The sequence below is a fragment of the Rhipicephalus microplus genome, unplaced genomic scaffold (genome assembly GCF_043290135.1).
Source record: "Rhipicephalus microplus isolate Deutch F79 unplaced genomic scaffold, USDA_Rmic scaffold_23, whole genome shotgun sequence".
In the NCBI taxonomy this organism is placed as follows: Eukaryota; Metazoa; Arthropoda; class Arachnida; order Ixodida; family Ixodidae; genus Rhipicephalus; species Rhipicephalus microplus.
The window spans coordinates 2,790,614-2,816,377 of NW_027464596.1; the positions used below are offsets into that span (position 1 = coordinate 2,790,614).

A 25,764-nucleotide genomic window follows, 5' to 3' on the forward strand; every position below is an offset into this window, starting at 1 on the left:
AATACATGTCCAATTTGAGTACCTTGGTGCAGTGGCGTTCTTGTTGAGTTATTTCGCTGTAATATCTCGTTGCGGAAAGCACAATAGCGGGTTGATCGGCGTATCATAGAAGAGGTCTTTGCCCTGCAGCGGGCGTAGTCAGGCTGATGATGATGATGATGAATATTGCACCATGAATCATACTATGTACACCAGCGAGGCAACCCAAACAGATATCTTGCGACCAGTGAAAATAAATTTTGCTTGGGCTGCAAAAACCAAGCTCGACAAAAGTCTGAATCACGTAGCACACCCAGAAATGCCTGAGTGGAGCATATTTACTCTGGCTGTAAGAATCATGACGTGATTAACGTTTTGTGATTCGAGTTATATGCCTGGCAGCATATCGATTCCGGTGCATCGGTGCCCTTCTGAAGGCTTCAGATTCGCAGAGCTTTAATTCAATGTATAGAAGTCATGGGCACATGAATGAATGCCAGAAGCACTTCTTAGGTTCTACTTAAAAAAACAGCATTAATTTCTTAGCATTCTCTGGCAAACACAAGATTGGCGTTTGATCTGCGTTTGTAACGCCGAAAAGCGTGATACAGTGTTCAACACAGGTATGCAAAGAAAGTGCGGGGACAACATTATGTTCAAGATACTAGTTTATAGGGAGAGGTCATGTATTGTATTTTGTAAGGGTAAGAACGCAGCGAAAACGATGATTGCAAGGTAGGAAGCAGCGAAAATAGCCTTCCAGCTCCGAATTCCTTCCAGTTGCCTTCTTCAATAGCGCCTTGATACATTGCCGCCTCTTCTGTTGGCTGCCGGCATAACCTAATATAGGTGTTTGGGCCAACTTGAAAATCGGGTATGTTAGAGTGCACCGGAATTTGGGGACTGCCAAAATTAGAATGAATAAACGAGTGAACGTTACTAAAGTTCAAAATAATCTTTAGATGACTACTTGAAGCTTTATATTGACTCACCTCGCAAATTATGAGTTCATCCTACGGCAAATTTAGGGCTGAACCTACTTAGTTTGCACACATTCGGAATGTAAGCACAGATTTTGTGACAGTGACGCCACACCACATGAGACATCACCCGAGGTAAGACAAAATGCACATGTGGCGTGTTGAGGTAAACGTATCAGCACACCGTCAATTTGCTTCCTTTGCAAGGAATTTAGTGTGCTGCAATGATAGCAAGAAAAATGAAGGCGTATACCTTATCTTTCATTGCGTGACGTGGTAGGCGATAGAAATTTGCTGCACATGCGTTTTAACAACCAAAGCACGCTACGGTGGACGATATTAGGCGACTGAAATGTGCCACTGCACTCATTTCTGTGAAATCTATAAGCCGTGGTCCGCACGATCAGTTGGTTTTGGAGACGACAGAAATGCTACATCAAATAACAGAGAAAGGACATCATGGTATATTTCAGTGGTTGCCAAATCACTGTGCAATCATCGGTAAAGAAGGAGCTGATTAAGCTGCCCGTTCAGCTCATGCATACAGAAGATCACGACCAGTCAATACCACTCTGTAGGATGGACGCTGCTAGAAAGCTCTGCATGCTTGCTCGTCAATGCTCCATGTCACTTTGGAATGAACCTCTTTTTTACGCATGCAAGATTGCGATTCCTTGACCCTACGTTAAGCTTACGACTTTCACCAAAACTTCGACGAGGTGACGCTACTGTTCTGTGCAAACTACGATGGTTGGGCGTTGTGTTTACCCGTGCTTACGCGTTCCGCATAGGAATGACCAACACCGCTGCCAGAGCAAACTGCAGAGATGAATAGATAATTAGACACCTCCTATGTGACAGCCCGAAATATAACCTACAAAAACAATACCTTTCTAATACACTCAACAAGCTAGATGACCAGCCGCTGTCATAATGAAGTATACTGAGCCATCTTCATCACTCATCATCACGAAAGAAGACCATGCAAGCTCTACTGAGCTTTTTGTAAACTACTGGTCTGTCGTATTTAACCTCCCTCTCTCTCTTTCAACCCCCTGTTTTTAACCATAGTGTAGGGTAGCATACCGGGTACTAGCCTCTGGTTTCCCCCCTGCCTTCCTTTTCTCTCTTTTCTGTCCCTCTGTTTCATCGAAGAGCAGGCCTATGGTTACGCATACTTGCGCCACTCATGTAGAATTTCTGCGTGATGTCTGAACAAATAATAACTTAACAGTCATTCACAGCAGGGTAAACGCTATATGAGTGCACCAGTGAGTGAAAGGGAGTGCCATAAACTTCACGACGGTCTGAAATAAACTGCAAAAGACTGTTCGAAACCATATTTGTGGACAAGGCCATTAAACAACCCAGGCAAACACTCAAAGGCTCTGCAGGGAAGTGGTTCACGAAAAACAAATGCGCGAAAGATATGAAGGCAGCCTTAAATATATCATTGAATTGTGTGCGTGTCTGTGCTGAGCACTTAAAAACCTGAGTGTTTATACTTTACACCTAACCACTTGTTAGCACCATAGACGTGGCCAATTTCATTAGCTGACTGCGAAATCATTGATCAAATCAACAGTATTTCATAGTAGATACAGTTTACACAATCCCCTTAACGAGCGCTCTTTAAGAGCTCGTCATCACGTCTCGCGCGTCCATTCACGTAATGAGTGCACTGTACGATCGTTGTTGATTTTGTAAAAACCAAAAAACGACCCTGGTATCGTGGTTTCTGAATAGATTATCAGCGATGAACAATCGGTTGAAAATATACAGTAGAGCTTACTCAGTGAACAGTGAAGCTTATATGAGGCACTGAAAAAAAAACACAGCATCTATTCCAACGGGTGACCATGGCCACGCCGTGGTGGTCTAGTGGCTAATGTACTTGGCTGCTGAACCGCAGTTCGTGGGATCAAATCCCGGCTGCAGCGTCTGCATTTTCGATGGAGGCGGAAATGTTGTAGGCCCGTGTGCTCAGATTTGGGTGCACATTGAAGAACCCTAGGTGGTCGAAATTTCCGGAGCCCTCCACTACGGCGTCTCTCATAATCATATGGTGGTTTTGGGACGTTAAACCCCACACATCAATAAATCAATACGGGTGACCATGGTTGGATGCGAGAGCATCGCCGTGGCTGCGCATAGAGTTCCCGCTTCTTTTATACGACTTATGAAGCGGTGGTTGATGATGATTTGTGGGGTTTAACGTCCCAAAACCACCATATGATTATGAGAGACGCCGTAGTGGAGGGCTCCGGAAATTTTGACCACCTGGGGTTCTTTAACGTGCACCCAAATCTGAGCACACGGGCCTCGACATTTCCGCCTCCATCGGAAATGCAGCCGCCGCAGCCGGGATTTGAACCCGCGACCTGCGGGTCAGCAGCCGAGTACCTTAGCCACTAGACCACCGCGGCGAAGCGGTGGTTGTCGATGCATTTGAATTACCGCTTGGCAACTCGGACGTTTAAGTCCGGCTTCCCGAACCATCTTCTGCTCTGCGGCGAAGGCGCTGCTGCTGCAACTAGCACTCAAGCTGACGTTGTTCATGCCGTTTCGCACCTCATTGCACAGAGAGAAAATGACGGAGGCACAGTGAACGCGCGCTTTTGCAGCTTCGGGATTCGCTTGCCGGCGTTGTCATTTACGTTCAGCTTCACGAGCGTACAAAGCACCGTTGCGAAGGAGAGTGCAACAGGAGGTAGCGCGTGCCGTATTATATATGAGCACATTGCTGTGGTGGAGACTGTAGAAAGAGCAAAGGGAGAGCAGAAACAAAGGGGAGGCAGTGCTCGCGCCACCTTCTCCACCCCACTTCTTCCCACCTGCTCGCTCTCACGCAGAGGGAAGGGGAGGGTTCGCGCGTGCGTAGTATGGGCGATTGATCGATTGGTACGTGGGGCTTAACTTCCCAAAACAACCATATCATACTGAGAGACGCCCTTGTGGAGGGCTCCGAAAATTTCGACCTCCTGGGGTTCTTTAACGTGCACCCAATTCCGAGAACACGGGCCTACACCGTTTCCGCCTCCATCGAAAATGCAGCCGCCGAAGCTGGAATTTGATCCCGCCACCTGCAGATCAGTAGCCAAGTACCTTAGCTACTAGACCACCGCGGTGAGGTATGCGCAGTATGGTGGCGTGCACGCCACAGAACGGACACTAATCCGACCATAACATGGATCCACATATGAAAACTAATATAGAGCTCTAGAAAATGCGAATGAAACTACATCCGAATGCAAAGGCTGAATTTATCCAAAGTGACAAACGATAATGTCAGCATCATTTGATCGTAGTTTAGTTCTATTTTTATGACGTAGGATGAGCATTTTGTGCTGTATTTGTGGAGAGAGGTAACGCTGTCGTGGTCTTAAAAGATTTATAAAACAGTATTAGAGTGAAGGCATGGAAACAGTGATGTCGTTATTGTATTTATTTCGGTGCATCCTGTTTCAGGCATGGTGAGTAAAAAAAATGATGGACGATCAGTGAATCTCAGGTTGAATAGACAACCGTCTCTTTAAATACGCTGGAACAAACAGTACACCTTAAAAGCGTTTTCAATGAGCGTTTGTGAAAGAAAGGGTAAATTTAGGACATTTCTTTTGAAGAGATGCTGACTACCGGGCCTCGGCAAAGCCCACGCGGTCGTTGCCTCTGTCGAAGATGGTGTAGTAGCGGCCTATGAACATGTCGCCCAGAATCCATAGGGGACCCGTTTCCGGTGGAAAGTCCATGGGGGTGAAGCCGCTCATGCAGAAGGTTTTTCCTTGTTGTTTCACCTGCACCAGACGGAGAGATCGCCAAGATAGTTAAAGTGCGCCCGATCAACGGTAATCCGGCAGCAGGGGTTTTAGCAAATACCGGAAGTAAGCATAATGCGAATCGATGCCATAAGTTCGCGCTGTGTGAGTTCTCTTTTCGTCAAACAGCCACAGCCAGCCAAAAGCAAGAGAAAGAAAATTAGCATAGGTTAGCACTAGAGGTGGCAAGTCTACAGGAAGTGCAGAGCTGAAGGGGCTTTCTTGTTTCTCTTCGTTTTCCTCCTCCTTTCATCATCACTTTCTATCTTTTTGTATTTGATGGTTCCTGTGTCTTTTTTACTTCTGTTTATTTCTATTTTGCTTCATGCTTTTCTCTTTCTCCACATTTTTTGTTGTTTGCTCGCTTTCTTTTTTTTAGATTCTTTATGCGTGGGTTCATTTAGTTCTCCATTCTTATTATCGTTGTCAAAGCGGCTGGAGATCAAGATATGAACGACTTGTCTTCGGCAGAAGCGCGCACTCGTAATGCTAAAGATGGCTCTCCTATATGTTGTTTCGCCTGCATGAAAGCAGTCCTAATGCTATCGGAGAACAAGAAGAAGAAGGCAGGAGTTCGCCGTAAAGGCGGGCTAAAGCCTGCGCAACGCAAATAGGTCTTTTCAAAATCTATCTATTCCTCAACATATTGATAGTATAAAAAATGTATTTACAAAACCAGGCACTGCCAGTTGTACAGCCGATCCTCCACGGTGCGTTGTGCTAGTTTCATAAGGGTCCGTCAATCAATCAATCAATCAATCAATCAATCAATCAATCAATCAATCAATCAATCAATCAGATGGCTATGCTATATGTGATTTTGACTGCGTTACGTGAAGTGATGAGGACATGATATAACAGATTCTCCCCCCCCCTAAAATTCTTTGCACTTTAAAGATGGTGCAGCATGTGCAAGGGAAACTCGGATCTTTCCGAAGGAAGCCCTGATGTGATGGGAAGCAGCAGCGTTGCCCACGGCGATTCGGCGGGTGATTCGGCAGAGGGTGCACTTTCGAGACGTTGCAGAGGACGACGACATCGAGGATTCCGGTGTTGGCCTGCCGGTGTAGGTGCTTCCATTCGGCTTCCTTGGCTGGCGTCTTGTCAGTAATGCCTACGGGCCGTTTTTATTCTCGAACGCGATCGGCGTGGTTGACTCGCACTTCGTCGCTATTGCAGGGGCGACCTCGCCATTCGCGAACGAGATCGGCTGTGCTACCCCCCGCAACGCCGGCGACGGCTGTGTTAGGTCAAACCGCTTCGGCGCATGTTTCGGCGGGCGAAGGAGCTTCGCTTCTCTAGGCGTCTTGTCCATGGCAGATAAGCGAGCCGAAAGATTGTTCACTAGATGAGCACTCGAACGTTGCGAGCAGTGAAGAGGCTGAAGTGAAAGAGAGGTGACACGTGGCGAGTGCGTCAAAGGCGAGGGAACGAGTGACGTCACCGCGCACTGTGAGAGAAGGCGTGCCCTACATGCCACCGCCACAACACCTGCGGCAAGGACAGCGCGGTGTGGTGCGTTGGCACGGAGACACAGACGAACAGCGTTACACAGGCTGGTCAAAGGGCTGCTTCGCATTTAAGACATTTGTCATTGTAACAAGAAAGCTCATGGGGAACAAAAATTATTTCAAAGTTGTAGCATCTTCATTGCGCGGTGATTAATGGTTTTTCAGAATAGACCCTTTTTTTGTATCTAAAGGACATTTGCAGAACGATTATGAAGTTAATGCACAGTTGGACCTTCTTTTATTTCTGATGCGAAATGTGCTTGGACCAGTTTATTCTGCTCCAATCATCTCGGCAAATATTTACGCTATTTCGATTCTAAGGTGGCTACAAAAGCTTCAACATGTTAACACAGCGTGTCTAAAAATGTGGTTATGCTCATCTTTGAGCATTTAGAACAAAGCCGGTTAGTTTTTTGCACATGTGACAAGTGCCTTCATATTTCAACATGGGGCGGTGAATGTTAAGGCTAATTAGGTAAACGGGCTAGCTCTGAGAGCAGATCAACATTAGCAAAAACATAGGCACTGTAAGAAAGAGTCGATGAAAGCGGGAAGAAAATGTGACCTTGGCGGCGAGAGTAAGAGACGTGGAGAAAAGTTAACAAGGTGTTTATGAGGCTGTGGCTAGAGGGAAGATGTATGAAGTATATTGAAAATGTTGGCTTTTGCGAAACACTAATACTTAGTGTGGCTTGAAGTTGCGCAAAAGATCTCTGTTGCACTTAACAATGTTGTTTGTTTCTATCGTTTGGCGCATAATGGGCCAAAATACCAATTGAAGTCGCACATATCAAGGATTTGTTTTAAAAAGTTAAGAATTCATGATCTTCTAAATACGACTCATTTACACAACTTTGCCTCTTAGCAAAGTTAAAATCAACGTTACTAAATGCATTCGTAGTGCGACTTCTCTATTTCATTTTACTGATATGCCCTTCCCGAAGTCTTAACTTCGAATGACTCAATGTCGCAGGAAAAGGCACGCAGTGTACGCAGGGGTGCAACTGCTGCACCAATTGTGCCAATTGGATACAATATTCTGTTGTTTCTCTGAGCAGAGGCGAAACCATGAAATTTGTGTAAAGTGTGTCACGCTGCGCTGAAATTCCCGACCAGCCTCAAAGTTTTTTTCGGGTGCGCTAATTTCAATGAGAAATAGGGACTACGTTGGTCACCTGCAGTTTGCGTCATCAATCGATCCAAGCGCGCAGACCCTAATCCAAATCCGCGGTGTAAGGTGAGGTGAGGGCACATGCGAAAAGGCATTGTGACAGCGCCACGCAAACATTGATCCCCTGACCACAGCGGACACCGAACGGCGGGACGACGGAGGAGGAGGAGGAGGAGGAAGAGAAGAAATTAAAGGCAGGGAGGTCAACCAGACGCACGTCTGGTTTGTTACCCTCCACTGGGGAAGGAATGAGGGAATTAAAGAAAAAGAAAGAGAGAGAAGTGAAGGGCAACGTGTGTGTAGATGTGACCTTGTCTATTGCACGCTTATAAGTGGTCGCGTAGTCCGGTCGTCTTTAGAAAACTTAGCAATGCCCGCGTCGCTTTGCTGGCCTGCGACGCGTAGAGCCATGAACCAAGGATCTTCTCTTCGGAAAATGGTCTTCTGTCTAGTGCCTCTAACGTTTCGCGCAGCAAGTTGCATTCGCTCGCAAAACGTTCACATGAACACAGTAGATGTTCTATTGCCTTGTCAGTGTCGCACGATTCACATCGGGAGCTACCCGCCATTCCTATGCGAAAGGAGTACGCCTTCGTAAAAGCTACTCCTAACCACAGGTGGCACAGTAAAGTTGCATCCTGGCGGGAGAGGTCAGATAGAACTTGAAGCTTTCTCGGTGGGTCCAATTTGTGTAGGCGGTAGTTCCCTACACTTGGGTCACTCAGCTGTGTTCTGTGTTCTGCGACACCAAGGCATCCCTTCAGAGCTTGCAATCAGCTTTACGACAAAGGGTGCATCAACAACTAGTGAATGAAATAAGAGAAGTGCTTCACGAAGTTTTATCGAAAGGACATGACGTGGTGTTCCAGTGGTTATCGGGAGATTGTGGTATTATCGGTAACGACCTTGCTGATAATGCTGCCCGATCCGCCCACGCGGACGTCCAGACAACCCCGATTCCATTGTCGAGAACCGACGCTGCAAGAGGCCTTCACTCGTTCGCTAACACAATGTCGTGGGACGACTGAAATTAAAAACGAAAATGCATTGCCTTAGCCACCGACCCTTCGCGGGAGATATCAATTTCCTAATCAGAAAACAACGTAATTGTGGCATGTAGGGAACTGAAGCTTGAAGGTATGCCACGTTTCCTTCACGCAAAAAAGCTCGGTGTGCTGCAAACGCCGGCGTTGCCTGCCACCACGCTGGTTGCAATAGCAAAGGCACATAAAGCATTTTTCTGTATTGAAGTTTCGTCATCACTGCGATAGATATCCGGCGCCATCGCCGGGCCAATCGACGCGTGCAGTTGCTACATTATCTGGTAGAACGCGTTGTGCAAGCGAGCCTGGAAGTGGTGCCTTAAACCTAACCTTACTGCGAAAAAAACAAACAGGAAAAGTAGGGGCTCGAAAGGAGGGGAGTGTTGAGGTTCAAAAATATTCGGGCCTCGTTCTAACTCGCGCACAACGCTCCTTAGGCCACCTCCAACCCAGTACAGTATTGCTTCCCAGAAAAGCGCATTATGTTTTTGAAGTTCTGCCACTCGTGTTTCTGCATTGCGATGCTCTCGTTCTGGTGTGCGGTTTCAGCGTTAGAGTCCTCATGTCTATTATAACAGTGTGTTTGTTAGCTTATAAGTTCTAACGTTGTGTTTTTTTGCTTCCCACAACGCGCAGGTTCAATTTGGGAGGACCGAGGAGCCATTTCTGGACATTTTCCAAAAGACGAGTCCGTTTGACGCCAACATTTAATACCAATAGCTCCAGAGCTCCTAAACACAAGTCCTAAGCACTCAGTTTCTACACAAAGAGTGTCGCGGAATGTCGAAGGAGTGGCGTCTCACACACGTCGTTGTGTAGGAGCCTGGGTGCCAAGAACGGGGTTGATGCTCTTGTCGTCCTAGTTGCCATCGGTGTTGGGCAGCCACACGAGTCGTAAGAGAAGCAGCCTTCCTAGGCTGTCGGTGGACGCTGCACCAGCTGACGCTGCATTTTGCGCACTGGCCTCGAGATAGAGTCGTGGACGGACAGACTTGCCTGAGCTCCAGCCCGAAGATCGACAGCTCAGACCTGTCCACGGGTACGGGAATGTCAGCGTAGCCTCGTAGTCCTGGAGCCCATCAGGTCACCGGACGATGGAGGTAGCAGCCTTGGCTCAAGTCCGAAACCCCGACGCCCTAATGCGTGGTTCGTCTTCCTCTGGCCACCGCTGCGACTCCTCTCCCTTTTCTCTGTCTCGCACGTGCTTCGAAGAACGGTGCGTCTGCGTCGAATTGGCGCTTCAGTCATTTCTTGTTATTTATTATCATCCTTGCCAACTTCTTCTTTCTTGCCGACTTTCAACTTCGTTCATGGCGCGCACTTCAAATTCCGCTCGCCCCGTTTCAAGTTCCGCGCACTCCACCCGCTTTGAATTCTATGCACTCCATCATATAAGGATACTTGCTTGGGCGAGTTGGAAGTTATTATTGTTACGTTATTGCGCACTGCTTAAAAGACCAACACTTGAGATGAAGGACTAGATGGACACAAGTGCAAAGGCTGTTAGCGCTAATCACGTGGCATAGCACATTTTGTTCAGTTACTGATGCATGTATGCGCCGCGTAACTGAGAGTACAAGTATGATAGTTGATGCCTAAAAAGGTTACTGGCAAATAATTTTAGCATTGAATGACATTTCCTCTGGCATAAGAAAAACAATTTGTGCACCCGTATTTACTTTCGCCACCCGTGCTTCTCGGTTTTACGATTCTGTCAAATAGAAAGGATGGCAGCTTTTAGTTCGCAGTTTGTCAAAGGATTTGAGAGGCACGGCAAGTGATAATGTGGACTTACTCATTGTTTGCCCAATGGGGATGTTAAAAATAGTATTTTTGTTGAAACAGCATTGGTGATGTACATTCTGCACGATTTGCGGTGGTTGTATGGTTTGTACATACTTTTTTTTCGAAATTTGAGCCTAGTTTTTATACGGCTTTAAACTCTGTCTTTTATGATAAAAAGTAGATGTTTGCTTTTACGTAAGCTGCTCCAAACTTGGGCTTTATTGCTCCAAAATTAACATATTGCTGCTCCAAATTAAATCTTGGCTGTTGCACCCCAGCTTACGCAAAAATCTACCTTGTGGCTAGGTAGACTTATATACGACTACATCGCAACTGGTAAATAGAATTCTATTTTATAATAGAATATTCAAAGAGAAAAGAATGATTTGATTTCGTAAGAAATTCATAGACCAATTTGAAGCCACATGGAACCAAAATAGCCGGTACGCTTCCCCGAACGGGCAGCGCGAAATGCCCCGAAAAGTTGGCTTTGTCTTAAGGATGGGGGCTTTTTCGCATACTTTTAAGACTGCGAACTGGGAAAGGGTATATTAGAGTCTTCAGGCGCCTCACGTACTCGCACAGCAGCACATGCAGGTACTAATGTGTTCTTTACAACGTTAATGTATTTTCTCGTGTATAACTAAACTCCATATAACCCGCACCTCATACTGCGAAACATGGAAATATGAAAAGTACTATCAATAACTTCCCGTAGGATGCCATCAAATCTCCTTTCCTGCAAAATTGATAAGTGGAGCAATGAAGCCAACATCAGCACCCATGATCGCAAGTTTTATAAAGAACTGTGCGATGTATCGATCTGACTCCCACTTTTTCAAATTGAGATTTCCGAGTGAAGTGTATTATAGTTTAACCAAATGATGCATTTTTTATACATGTGAGCTGCAGTATTATTTCCTCTCAGAACATTTCAAACAACATTTACAAATTACGGGGCGAACAATTTTGTTGTAGCGGTGGCGGTCAGTGAATAAAGAAAATTGATGGCTATATCATCATCATCATCATCATCATCATCATCAGCCTGACTACGTCCACTGTAGGACAAATGCCTCTCCCATGTTCCGCCAGTTAACCCGGTCCTGTGCTTGCTGCTGCCAATTTATACCCGCAAACTTCTTAATCTCATCTGCCCACCTAACCTTCTGTCTCCCCCTAACCCGCTTCCCTTCTCTGGGAATTCGGTTAGTTCCCCTAATGACCAGCGGTTATCCTGTCTACGCGCTACATGCCCGGCCCATGTCCATTTCCTCTTCTTTATTTCAACTATAATATCCTTAACCCCCCTTTGTCCCCTAATCCAATCTGCTCTCTTCTTGTCTCTTAAGGTTACACCTACCATTTTTCTTTCCATTACTCGCTACGTCGTCCTCAATTTAAGCTGAACCCTTTTTGTAAGTCTCCAGGTTTCTGCTCCGTAGCTAAGTACCGGCAAGATACAGCTGTTATATACTTTCCTCTTGAGGGATAGTGGCAATCTACCTGTCATAATTTGAGAGTGCTTGCCGAATGTGCTCCACCCCATTCTTCTTCTTCTAGTTACTTCACTCTCGTGGTTCGGCTCTGCGGTTATTACCTGCCCTAAGTAGACATAGTCTTTTACAACTTCAAGTGCACTATTACCTATCTCGAAGCGCTGCTCCTTTCCGAGGTTGTACATTACTTTCGTTTTCTGCAGATTAATTTTAAGACCCACCTTTCTGCTCTCCTCGTCTAACTCCGTAATCATGAGTTGCAATTCGTCCCCTGAGTTACTCAGCAATGCAATTAGCGGCGATGGCGTAGTGGTTAGAGCATCCGCCTCGCATGCAAGAGGTCCGTGGTTCAAATCCCGGTGCCGCGCAGTTCCCAACCGGATTAAAAAAAAAATCCGCGTGGTGATGGAACTGCATTAAGAGGCCTGGGGTGCGGCCTCACCGGTAACCACCACCGGGAACGCACTCCCTCACCAGAGAAGGATTGGCCATCCTCGTGCAGTATCTGGCCACTACCTCCCAAATGCATACGTCAAATAACTCGTGGCCCTCAGTCCCCAGCAGCTGCGAAGCAACTGACCACGGCGGTGGTCAGATCTGCAATGCAGCAGAGGGTGCAAGGATCTCTGGATCCGGACAGGCCGCCATTGGAACCTGAACTTGGCAACGTTTAACGCTAGAACCTTATCTAGCGAGGGAAGTCTAGCTGTACTATTCGAGGAGCTAGAAGTTGTTAAATGGGATATAATAGGGCTCAGTGAGGTTAGGAGGGCAGATGAGGCCTATACGGTGCTACAGAATGGGCACATCCTTTGCTATCGGGGCTTGGCAGACAGAAGAGAACTGGGAGTGGGGCTCCTAATTCACAGAAACATAGCTGGCAACATAGAGGAATACTATAGCATTAATGAAAGGGTGGTAGGTATCGTAATTAAACTGAATAAAAGATACAAGATGAAGGTAGTACAGGCTTATGCTGATGACGCTTCAGTTGAAAGCTTCTATGAAGACGTGGAATCGGCAATGAGTAAGGTAAAAACACAGTATACTATAGTGATGGACGACTTTAATGCAAAGGTAGGAAAGAAACAGGCTGGAGACCAGGCAGTAGGAGATTATGGCATCAGTGCTAGAAACGCCAGAGGAGAGCTACTGGTAGAATGCGCAGAACGCAATAATTTACGGATTTTGAATACGTTCTACCGAAAACGAGAAAACCGCAAGTGGACATGGAGGAGCCCCAATGGCGAAAATAAGAACTAAATAGACTTTATAATGAGTGCACACCCAGGAATCGTGCAGGATGTGGAAGTGGTTGGCAAGGTACGATGCAGTGACCATCGAATAATATGGTCTCGAATTCGCCTAGACTTGAAGAAGAATGGCTATATATAGTTGTCTATTAGCGAGATAGACATGCCATTGTACGACATTTGAACATGGAGCATAAGCTAATGTCTAAAGATGTAGGCTATACAGCAATGGGTAAGAAACTATAAGATAACCACCCGTTGTGACCGGCATATTTCGTGTTACATGGCTGCGCACTGCTGTTCCAAAAGTAAATATGTTATCCTTTTCATGACGTTTTGCAGGTACAGCTTGGAAACCAGCGACATCGTCGCATAGTATCATTCTAGTAATATTTGAATACGTGCAATCATTTACTGCTTGCCGTAAGGTAGAGTCTATGTGGTACATGTATACATAAGCGGTCTGCTCTAAATGCTGAAAATCCATGCAAAACCGAGTGTAGGGCAATAAAGGCCTCACCTTCAAGATATAGTCGTCCGCACTTAGCACAAATTCCTTCTTGCTTAGGTGAAAGGTGACCTTTGGCAATGACGGCAGCGCTTCGCAGTCCACAAGATACTGCAAGTAACAGCGAAGAGAAATTTCAGTTCCATGAAGTACAGTATCACGGAAGCCAATTCGCAAAGCAGTGAGTAATTGATAAACATGTATCAACCACCCCAGACCTTCCTTCTTATTGAAAAGAAAGGTATATACGGACACATGACAACATTTGAAGGGACTACCGCAGGTGGTATCGTGATATGAATGCCAACTTGGTACTCCAGCTTTGAGGTACTGACTATGATACTGTCACGTAGTCGTAACGTGGATGAAGACAGCAGACTCGATGCTAAGTTCAAACTTGTGGCCAAGAAACTGAAGGTGAGATTGCAGCAACACACGGGTGCTGATAACGGCGAACAGAGCGTCGGCCGGCGGTCAACAAACAAGCGGTGATGCGCGTCGGCATTTATACACGTGTCATAAGATATTCTAGCGTTATCACTTGTGGCCACGTAGGTTCCAGAATAATGTACAATGTTCTCAAAGTGCACGAGCGTAATCTTAACGTCATTATCTACAACATTCTGGATGCTTCCCGAACAGCGCATGCGTGGTTCGCGCTCATAATTACGTACAGCATAACGGGGTGATAATAAGACTTGTGAAGGAACTCAGCAATACATACAATAACAACAATTATGCGCTTTATGCACGCATATTGCGCACTCACTTACAAACATATGTACACAAAAAAGTCAATATGAAATTTGGTTAGGTCCAGTGGTCCCAAAGTAATTATTCCTATTTGCAAAAGCAGGAATATCTTCGTTCAGTTTTCGAGCGCTCGTGTTTCGAACATGCGCTGTTTCAAGCTTTGCTTTTCAAACTAAACTGTCCTAAGCTTCGCATATGACGTAATTTGTGTGATTTTTCTTTCGGCATGGCTTTTGAATGTAAGTCGCGTTTACAATAATAAATGGCTTTTGAAGGAACAACAAGGCGCACCGTCACTTTCACGAATTCCGATAGAGTAGCGACTTCCATGTCCTAATATTTATTATTGAGAACTGAACAAAAAAGACCCCTTGTCTGCAATGACTCGTTAACAGCCCACGTCGAAAAACCCTAACAAAAATATGTTAATGATCGTTATTTTCTGTATTGTAACGCCGATTGCTTATGAATCATGCATTGTAAATTTGGACTGGGCTGTATTTGTATAGTAATTTGCAGCGAATTTAGTTTTGTTTGAATGACTCTGAGGACCTCAATGAAAATCTAGAGAACAGGAAGTGCGCGCTAGAGCAGACGTTTCTACAAGCAGATTTTTCTTGTTGAAAAAAAGTGAGGTATATGCGCCATTGTACGACATAAGTCTATAGTGAATTTGAAGACAGCAAGTCTGCTTGTCGCAATGCCGGCTCCAGCACACATACGAGTTTTTCATCGCAAGCCTCCATCATCCCCTCGTTGCCTCTCCTTCAATTGATTTTCGTCACAAAATAACACGTGAACTCTGCAGCAGAGCGAGGGGCTCAAATTCTGGTGGTCCACGACTTTTCTAATATTACAGTGGAACTTAACTCTAAACAGACTTTGTGCGTCTTTTCGTCAATGAAATGGGAATGCGAAGGCTCCTAATCGCAGTCACCACTCTTTGTTTACCAGTCTCTGTTTGGGGCTGAATGACTTATGATATCATTAGGCGTCTGACTTGATTTAAGCTCACTTACAATGTTCTTTGTCTGTTTTGAATAAAATTTCCCCTTCACTTATTTTTCGAATCATTGATGGGATACGTTCCGCTTCGACACAAGTAATATTAATGCCCTCGTGTGACACATCACATATTATGTCTCACCTGACCAGGTGAGGCTTCCTTAGCCCCAATAATTCTGTTGATCTTCTTGACGTCAACGGATGGCCCAGTTAGCAAGGACGTGCCGGTGTCCGCAATCGCTTGGCAACCCTTTTTACAGAAGGTCGCCTTGTCAGATAGACTAATTCTGTGGAGAACAATATTAGGAAATATTGGTCAATGCCGAAAGCGTTCAGTGCTGAGCATAAAAGAAAAAAATCATCAACGTCCGCACCCATCAATCTGCCACATAAAACACGTGTATACACACGTCAACGAAACACTTTGCGGCCATCATGACAACCAATGGGTGATGAAGTCAAGGCAGGTGTAGTGCAGTTTTTTAATTGTGTTAACTATGACACAAGTATGAAAAAAATGAAGTGGCCGCAACTACAGCTTGCGCCGGCAAGGATCAAATCAGCAACCATCACATAAGTAGCGCGATGCTGTATATATTGAGTTAAGGCACCGGTATTTCTCCCGTAAAGAGACAGTTGACTACCCCCTCCGTATATTATCACTTTCGCTGATTTCTCGGAAGAGGGATATCTGATTGTTTATAAAATTGGACTCCCCGTTTTCGCCCTCTTACCTGTGCTGAAAATCGAATCGCAGAAGAGCAACACTCATGCGCTTAAGACAGTGACCGGGCTGGCTAATGTGCTTGGAGAGTGATAAGTTACGGAGGCCTGTTTGATGGGTGCACTGGCCGTTGAAGTGTAGTCCGAGCGTGGTTTCTCTTTGTTCAATATATTTTCATTTATGGCACATCCACAGCCGCTTTCTTACACCACGTTGTTCGAATAACAGCTGTGGTCATGATTAATTTGACACGCAAAGCCTGAGCGGGAAATTTAGGTAACATATTGCCAGGTGTGTTGAAATTTGAAATACTCCTCCGGCAGAGCCGCTGAAAGGCCGCCTAATAAATGAAGACAACGACGCTGTTGTTGTGGGGCTCGGTCTGGATTGTCCTGCTGACCGCTGACTGACGGGAATGTTTGCGTGGCCGTATGCGATTTTCTAAAGGCAACAAAACAAATAGAATGTTAAGCTGAGGCATTAATTCACTTTATTTCATATCATATTAGCTTGATCGTTTTTTATTAGCGCTATGCATTTTATTTTGTATTCCACCGTTTACCGCTCTGTTCTTTGTTTAAACATCCCTATCTGAATATCCCGGCTGGTAAACCAATTCAATCTCACAAATGAGGTGCGGTCCGTTTCATGGCCGATCCCCCGTGGTGGGTTTCGCCAGGACTCCGAGGAACAATCGACCAACCAACCAACCATTTTGTGCGCCCTGTACACTGTGATTCCGGAATGGTAGTGACTCACGGCCCCTAAATAAATAGTACCCGTAACATCTTTTTTGGCCGAGGTTGTGGGTCTTACAGCAAGCCGGCTCTGGATCTCCACCATGCCTGAAGGTGGCCCACAGTCTTCGAAATCTGCGCCAACTCCGGCCCCTGCGATCCCTTCGCTCTTATTGACCCTCACACGTTTTGCGGAACCGACAAAACAGGCGTCGACGAATGCCTCGCCTTGTACGAGCGCGTGACCAAGCACCACAGGTGGGACGAGACGCTTATGCTTGCCAACGTCCTATTCTATGAGGTACGGCCTGCGCGAGGTATGAGACCCACGGGGAAGAATCGACTTGTGCAAACAGAAGCTCCGCGATTTGTTTTGTTCGGTCGGTCTCTTGCTCGACAAATGGCAGCCAGACAGGAACTCGCTTCACGTGTTCAATTGTCTACTGAATTCAACATCGTCTACATTCAAGACGTGATCGCCCCTTGTCGCAACTGCGGCAAAGACATGCCAGAGGCAGACAAGGTCAACAATGTGTTCAAGAGCATAGCTGACGATGCCTTCAACATTTTCATGTGTACGAACTGTGCCACAGTCGACTCCATCATCACTGAATGTCTGCGCTTTGAGCAAGCTGAAAACAGGCTGATGACTCAGCGCTTCAACCACCTTCCGAACACTGCTGCGACTTACTCGTGCGAATATCCCGCGCGACCACGCCCATGCGCGAATTCTGCTATCACCAGGATTGTTTTTCAGGAGCTGGAAGCCATGACCCCTGCTACCTGTAGGCCCCCTCCTCAAGGGGGCCTACAGGTAGCAACTATAGTTGCCATGTGCTAGAGGTAGCACATGGCAACTATTTCTATAATTCAAGCCGTCGTCTGGCAGGAGTTTGCCAACATGGGCTTGCTACCTTCCTCCTTCGCTTGCCTTGCGCCTCAGCCAACATGGACTCCCATCCACAACTCTGACCACAATGCTGCCCCACTTGTTGCTGCAGCTTCTCCGGTTCCACAATTCCCCTAACGATACCACAACCCATCTGAGTGGTGCACGAAGGACGATAAACCACTTTGTTTTTTTTTGTTCTCACGGTGCCCACATTTCCAGCCATTGCCGCAACCGATGGTCTTCCCAGCCAAGGTTTTTCAGTGACATCCGTCAGGCTCGCGTATAATATATTCCCCTGATGACTCGCGTACAGGACCATATTCCACTGATGACCCCCTTCTGGACCTTCCATCACACTGCTCATTTAGTAAATCTCAACCCACCAACGCGGACGTCATCGCCCAGAGGAACTTCTCCAGCCGGTCGTTGTTCCCTCAGGGTAGCCAATCTGGCTCCCCTCTGCGCCATCGCTTTCCGTCACCGGATAATTCTCGTCACTCCTCGGAAAACTAACTTTCGCAGATCCCGGAGGTGACGCTGCACTGGCGAATCTGACGCAAAACCCTCTACCAACCCCTATTACTGAACAAAATTTACTTGCTGTCGTCATCGATGGCCTGGCCGTTGCAGCACATATTGGCACTGGCCCCCGTTTATTTGTGATGAGTTTCAAGCTTGGATCCCATCTCAAGGAAGCCCTGACACCTACTGTATTTTCAACTGTGCGTGTAGCTAACGGTAGACAAACACCAAGTTCGGTATGTGCACTGCCCGTGTCACTGTTGCTGGTCAGCAAACTTCATTGCTCTTTGCTGTCCTTGCCCATTGCCCACACGATGTCATCTTAACATTGATTTCCTGACTAGTCACTTTGCCCTCATCGATTGCTCATCCAGCGTTTTAAAGCTCGACTGTCTTTGTGTGGTGATGCCCCTCCTGCAAGTTGCACGCGGCTACGGGCCACAGACTTTTTTTAAATTCCACCTCAAGTTGCGGTTTACATCCATATGACACCGTTTTCGCCAGTCCCTCATGACGCATACTTGGTGGCTCCACTCTTTCACCTCACTCTTTGCCACAACTTGTCGCAGATGAACAACAGCGAGATACTGTATTGGTTGTGGCCAACAAGACGCTTCTTGTCCTAAACTTCTCGAAGTCAGCCCAAGTTCTTTCCAAGGTATCACGCTTGCAGAGCTTTTCACTGTCGAAGGACGTAGAATTTCTTCCTTCACCCCTGCTGCAAACACTGGGACCAAAGCTGTTATACCCGCGAACAATAGTACATTCCTAGGCAAAATGATATCCAGTGTTCTCTAGCCTGGTCAAGTTGAAGCCTTTCGTGGTGTTTTGCTTTCTTACATCGATGTTTTTGATGTTCACGATCGTTCACTGGGCCGCACAAGCATCGTAACCCACCGTATCGGCACCGGAGACACCAGTCCCCTTATAAAACGCCCTTACCATGTGTCGCTCTTTGAGGGCCAAGTTATTTAGAAGGAGGTCAAAAAAATGCTGGAAAACGATGTCATAGAACCTTCTTCCAGCCCTTGAGCATCATCTGTGGCATCACCTGTGGCGTCACCTGTGGCATCCCCTGTGGTGCTAGTTGAAAAAAGGGACAACAGATGGCGCTTTTGAGTCGACTATCAACATCTCAGTCGTATCACTAAAAACCACGTTTATACACTGCCTCGAATAGAAGATGCACTCGACTGCCTCGTTGGTGCCAAGTGTTTTTCATCAATCGATCTTCGATCCAGATTCCGGCAAATTTCAGTCGAAGACTTTGACCACGAGAAGACAGCCTTGATCACACCCGACGAGCTTTACCAATTTAAGGTCCTGCCGTTTTGGTTGTGTAACGGTTCTGCTAGTTTCGAACGCATGATAGACTTTCTCCTACGCGGTTAGAAATGTTCAACCTGCCTGGGCTATCTGGACGATGTCAGCGTGTTCACGCCCACGTTTGAAAGCCACACCCCACGTCTGTCAGTCATTCTTGACGTATTTCGCCTTGCTGGCCTCCAGCTGAATCTGTCAAAGTGCACTTTTGGGCGCCGTCAAACGACGCTACTTGGTCACCTTGTCGACACTACTGGAGTCCAACCCGACCCTGACAAAGTCCACCTTGTCCGTGAGTTCTCCGTTCGCGTTCCACAAAGGAGGTCCGCAGTTTTCGGGGGCTCTGCTCATACATCCACCACTTTGTCGTCAACTTTGCGGATATTGTTCGATCCTTCTCAGATCCTCTCAAAACGAAAGTGGCTTTTTTCTTGGGCGCGGACCAGGTACATTGCTTCGCATCAATGATTCCCGCTCTCAGTTCACCGCCAGTACTGGCCCACTTTGAGCCAGCAAAAGAGCTTCGCACCAACACAAGCGGCAGCGGCCGTGGCATTGGGGTATATACTCGCTCGAGTACAAAGTGGCACTAACCGTGTTATGGCATATGCCAGTAGCCTTCTGTCACAGTCTGGAAGAAATTATTCAATTACCGAGTGAAATGTTTAGCTCTCGTCTGGGCCATCGCCAAAGTTCGTCCGTATCTGTGCGGACGCCCGTTTGCAGTCATCAAAGATCATCACGCTCTGGGCTGGCTGTCAACGCTAAGGAACCCTACTGAAAGACCCGGCCGCTGGGCATTACGACTGAAGGATTAAATGTTCTTGGTAGTGTACAAATCTGGGAAACTGCACAGTGATGCCGACTGCTTCTCCCACCACCCCGTTGAACCACCTGACTCTCCTAAATTGGAAGCTGACGCCTGTATTTTCGCCATCACAGACTTTCTGCACGTCGCAGATGAACAACGGCGAGATCCATCACTACTCTTCATCATGACCGCCTTCAAGCCGATAATTCTGACCCTTTCATCAGCATGTTCTTCTGCAAGACTGTTTTGTATCACCGAATTTTACATCCAGAGGGCTCAGAACATTTATTCATGGTCCCACATCATCTGCGCAAAGACATCTTCCTAGAGCTTCACGACCACTCATCCTCAGGGCACTTAGGCGTGACCCAAACCTACGACCGTATTGGACGGCGGTTTTTCTGGAAAGGCCTTTATCGTTTACTTCACCGAAACGTTGCAGTTTGACACCTTTGTCGGCGCCGAAAGAAACCTACGACTCCCCCTGCTATTCACATCTAACTTATCGAAGTCCCAGCTGAGCCGTTTCATCAAGTGGCATTGGACTTGATTGGCCCTTTTCTAAGTTTTACAAATGGAAATAAGGCGTTCGCAGTAGCCACGGATTATGTCACTCGGTACGCAACCACCCGAGCACTACCAATCAGTGGCGCGACTGATGTTGTTGATTTCCTCCTGTACCACGTCATTTTTCGGCATTGCGCTCCTTTCCACCTACTCACAGATCGTGGTCACTGCTTCCTTTGTCGGGTGGTCAATGACCTACTGCGATCCTGTGCTACTCATCACAACTTTAGCACTTCTTTTCATCCTGAGACTAAAGGGCTGACAGAACGAATAGACCACACACTGAGAGACGTAATTTCCATGAACTCTAAGGCAAAATTACCTGAAAAGGAAGTAACAAAACCCGATCGGCGCACGCGATGAACGGATAGACCGTTGAGGAGCAACCGCAGAGGGAAGCTTGCAGTGCGAAACCACTTAGTCTCTAAAGAGATGAACTACCCGGGGAATGCAGGCAGCGCAAAAAGCGTTGCCAAGGTGACTAGCCCTCCTTCTCCACAAAACACATGTCCTCCTCCTCCTCTACTGGCTCAGTCTTTCCCCGTATTTCGCTGGTGACGGTTCGTGATGCGTCGCGCTCGGAGTGCTCGACCACGGCAACCTGGATTCGACAATCTAAGAATTACGACGTGGTGCTTGTGTGTACGCTTGGATGAGTGTGGGCTGCTGCTTTTGCGTTTCGCTGCACCCATGAAGTCTGGGGCAAGCCTCGACACGTCACCAAGCCGTGCTATATATCTCTGGCTTCAAGATAGTCACGACCAACAGACGACAGCAACAGTTGGGGAGGCCAATATGGCAGCCGAGAAGTCAACAGGCCTATCGGATATATACTTCAGTCCGACTCAGGGCAGAAAACAGCGCTCGATTCTAAAGCAAGTAGGTTATTATTCTTTATTCTACCTACTTGTCGCGTGTGCGATACGGATCGCGCTTGCCAGCAACGGGCTTGGTCGTGTTGTATATCGCACGCACGAAATGCATCGCGAAAGTCAGCCTCGGCGTCTGCAGTTCGCCTGTGCTTTGCGACCGCCTGGAAATTGGCCGCCATTGCCGTCGGCCTCCCGTACGCTCGCTCATCGAGTGCTCGCCTGTCTTCGCCGCCACGATGAGCTCCGGGCTGACGATATTGGGCTGAGACCTGGTCGCTGTGTTGGCAGTCGTCGAAAACACGTTGCGGGTTCTCGTAAAGAGCTTGGTTGTAGTATGTCCCGTGATGTAAGTGCACCAGCACGGGCTGGCGTGGTTTTCGCTAGCGTCGGAACTCACTGAAAATCAGTCGCCATTACAGTCAGTCGCAAGCAGCTCGGCGCCGTCCGCTGGCCGCGGCGGTGGACTCGCGTTTGCCCACTGCACTCGCTCGAGTTTGTGGAAAAGGGCCGCATTACCATCGATTTCTTCGGCGCTAGCTCCAAACAAGGTCGGCGCTGTTCCTGGCGGCGGCGAAGCGTACGCTCGCTTTCCTGTTCGAAGTTCGCTGGTGGCAGACACTCCGCGTGCAACGCCGTGTTGGTTCTCGCGTTCGCTTGCTCGAGCTGAACGACGTTGCTCGCTTAGGACTCGCCGACTTGTTAGCGGCACGGAGATTCGCGGGGTTGTGGCTGCAGCTGCCGCTCCTAAGCTGTTGCCCTACGGGGATCGAAATGAGTCGTTAACAATGTGTGACATTACGGTGGAATTATTGGCATGTCATATCTCACGTATGTTTTCATTTCACCTTGCACGTATTTCTCATATGCATTTGTATTCATCCTCTGTCACGTGTGACTCACTATTTTACATACTTATTGTGAAGCCGTGGGCACACAGCGTGCTGAAGACTGTGTGCGCTGGCGTCTGTGATGCCTGTCATCCATCTCTTTCGTCAGAGCAGCTTCAGAAAGACTGTGCGAGATGTGAAGGTAAAGTTATTAGTGTTTCATATTTTAACGCTTGTTTTTATACTAACGTGCACGTACTTGTCATATTGGTGCATATTCATCTTCTGTCACGTGTGTCTAACTATTTTTACTATATTGTTGTACGTGCAGCCGTGGGAACACAACAGGCAGAAGGCTGCGTGCGCTGTCGTCTGCAATGCCTGTCAATATTCGCTTCCGTCGGAGGAGCTCCACAAGGAGTGAACAAGATGTGACAACGAGACTGGACTTGTACACTTCACCATGAATTCACTTCTCTACTTTTTCTACTTTTTCGCGTGTTCTTTTCTGCGCAATTTGTTGCTCACTGCACAGAAAAACAGGCAAAAAAAGTATTAGGCCTGGCGGAAAACAAACAAAAAACAATGTTTGAACTGGGGACAAAAAGTTCATCCGATTGGGGTATTTCAGTGGATCAACCGTTCGTTCGGCAGGTGCAACTTTGAGGACTACCGGTTGCCCGGTAATGTGTAAATCTGAAGATTAACAGTTGCTCTATAAGGTGCAAACGTGAGAACTAAATGTTAGTTTTTTGAGGTGAATTGTTAGACTAACGGTTACTCACTAAGGTGTAAGTGTCAGGACTAAATGTTAGTCCCTTGAGCTCATCTGTGTGGACAATTTGTTAGACCCGGTGCCATTAGTCCTTAAAAAGATTATTGGTTGTGGCAGCCCCATTAGTCCCCAAAAGGACGAACCACACACCCTTTTAACACCCTTTTGCCTGAGTGTGTACGTTTCAGACGATCACACCGTTTGGGACATTGCACTCTCATTTGTCACCTTTGCTTATAACTCATCGCGCTACAAAACTGCCGGCTATGCGCCCGTTTATCTACTTTTTGGGCGTGAACCTTCGTTGCCTTTTGTTTGATGCTTTCATTTGTTCCGAAATTCACCACTTTATACGCTCAAGATGCTATCACCCGAGCTTTCATCGCACGCACGGTAGCCCGCACTCGGATCTTACTGTCCCAGGCTGCACAAAAGAACCTGTATGATGGCCAACAAAGGGAAGGTAATTTTCCTCTGGCCTTTCTGGTCCTTCTGTAGCTCTCATCTCGTAGTGTTGCCCTCAGCGAGAAGCTTCTACTGCACTACGTTAGACCTTACTAAGTTGTGCACCAGGTGATACCTGTCACATATGAGATTTCCCCGACAACCAAATCTCTTAATCTATTTCACTACTACTCTCGGAACCGACATAGTGAATGTCTCACGCCTGAAGGCCTACAATGATGACGCGCCCTTTTAGACATAGCTGGCACCGAGACGGTTTTTTACAAGCCGTGGTAATGTGATGGATGTTGAAATACCCCTCTGAATTAGCCACTGAAAGAGCACCTATAGGAAGAAGACGACGACGCTGTTGTTGTGCAGCTCGGTCTGGGTTGTCCTGTTCACAGTCATTTTGGGCAGCCTGCACACTGTGATCCCGGGCTGGTACTGACTCAGGACCCCTAAATAAATACTCCCCGTGAAAAAATCGCTACATGCATGTTGACATTTTGGGACGATGCGCGTGTGTGCCTGACGAAAAGGACAAAAGGTGGTCTCCACTTGGTGTCTGGTATGTACTTTCTTTGAAGGCTTTGTCCCTGGGGTTCACTGACGGGAAAGTTCCCGATGCCTTGCAGGAGTTTATCAAATCTTCATAAAGATCTAGACTGTACAACCAATTATTACTCCTAAAGTACCTTTTTTTCAAATTGGTTTATTCATTCATTTACCTATTGTTGCTGGTGAAACCATCTGCTTCATTTTCTGTATTCGTTATTTCTAGTTTTCTATTTCTCAAATAAATTTCGCCCCTTTTCAATAGTTTAAAACCATGAGCTAACAAATTAACAGTATTACGTCAACCTACCCGGTTCTTTTCCAATCCCCCGCGTGGGTGCATGCCACATTTTCCGGGCAATTCTTTCCTTCCTTCCAACCAGTCACAGCACTGCTGCTTGTTTGAAATATATTTCATTCACAACCTTATCGATACGGCGTCGCTTCTCTTCCGTAGCATATTGATGCTAACCATGTGGCAGGCACATTTCTGAGATTTCACTCGTGGTCTGCAGGCGTGGGGGTGCAGGTATGTAGAAAAAAATGAAAATCAGAGAGAGCAAGAGTGCGAGAAACGTTTTCAACGTCTTCAAAGAAGACTTGAATTTTGTTTCGTGCAAGTAATTTTGCTAGGTACGGTGTGCCTTGTTGACCCAATCACATTAAGTGGAAAACCGGTAATCGTCGAGGGTCGCGTATTCTAAGACAGGTGCAATGCGCGCTGCGTAACAACTTTGAGACACTCTAATATAAGGTTCAAGTGTATGCAGAAGCTACAAGAAGTAAACACTTAGCCTAAAAAAAAAACACTACTCACCCGTCCATGTTGAACTGCCAATAAGCTTTTTTAGTCACCGGTAGGTAGGTGATATCGCCCTTGTAGTGCGCTTCGTCGATGCCACCAAAAAGCACTTCGCCTCCATTTGGGTCCTCTGCGTTGCGGTCGAGATAAAAACAAAACACAGGTTTCTCCGCTACGCCTTGATCCAACATGAGATCGAAAACGGGCGGTACATTGAGGACTGCCATCTGCGGGTAACCCAAGCCCAGTACACCATCAAACTTTCCTGCGGCGAAGCTTTCGCCATCCTCCTCTGTGATCTCGGCGAAAGTCTGGCCCTTGACTTTCACGTTGCCCAAGCCAAAAGTATCTGAGCTCAGTTCGCCCTTCACGCTGCCGCTGCCGTACTCAATTTCGAAGTGGGTGCCATTCTTGACGTAAGTACTGGACTCATTGCTGTAGTACTTGTGGTGTACGCCTGGGTACAGGGAGAAAAGAGAAGGAAAACAAGTTACAGTATGCCGTATTGAATTCTCTGCACGGTGATCGCGATTCTCGGCAAAATATCAATGCTGAGTTTTAGGGGCGAAGCTCCTTATGGCGTGGCTTGGGCGTCCCTCGTATGTAAC

The 25,764-nt window shown here is 46.9% G+C and overlaps 1 protein-coding gene and 1 long non-coding RNA gene across 2 annotated transcripts in view; one reads left to right on the forward strand and one right to left on the reverse strand.

Annotated features, from left to right (window-relative positions):
• The window catches only part of LOC142786358 (uncharacterized), a 38,541-nt gene extending 13,363 nt beyond the window's left edge, over positions 1 to 25,178 (forward strand). The window contains exons 2-3 of the long non-coding RNA XR_012889021.1: positions 9,136 to 9,715; positions 22,909 to 25,178. This is a non-coding gene — a long non-coding RNA (uncharacterized LOC142786358). The remainder of the gene's footprint in view (positions 1 to 9,135; positions 9,716 to 22,908) is intronic.
• Positions 4,390 to 25,764, reverse strand: part of LOC119169345 (cathepsin D) — a 51,447-nt gene continuing 30,072 nt past the window's right edge. The window contains exons 4-7 of the mRNA XM_037420453.2: positions 25,172 to 25,613; positions 15,445 to 15,589; positions 13,557 to 13,655; positions 4,390 to 4,753 (exon numbers count right to left, since the gene is read on the reverse strand). Of these exons, the coding sequence (XP_037276350.2) occupies positions 4,592 to 4,753; positions 13,557 to 13,655; positions 15,445 to 15,589; positions 25,172 to 25,613 (848 nt within the window). The 3' untranslated portion in view covers positions 4,390 to 4,591. The remainder of the gene's footprint in view (positions 4,754 to 13,556; positions 13,656 to 15,444; positions 15,590 to 25,171; positions 25,614 to 25,764) is intronic.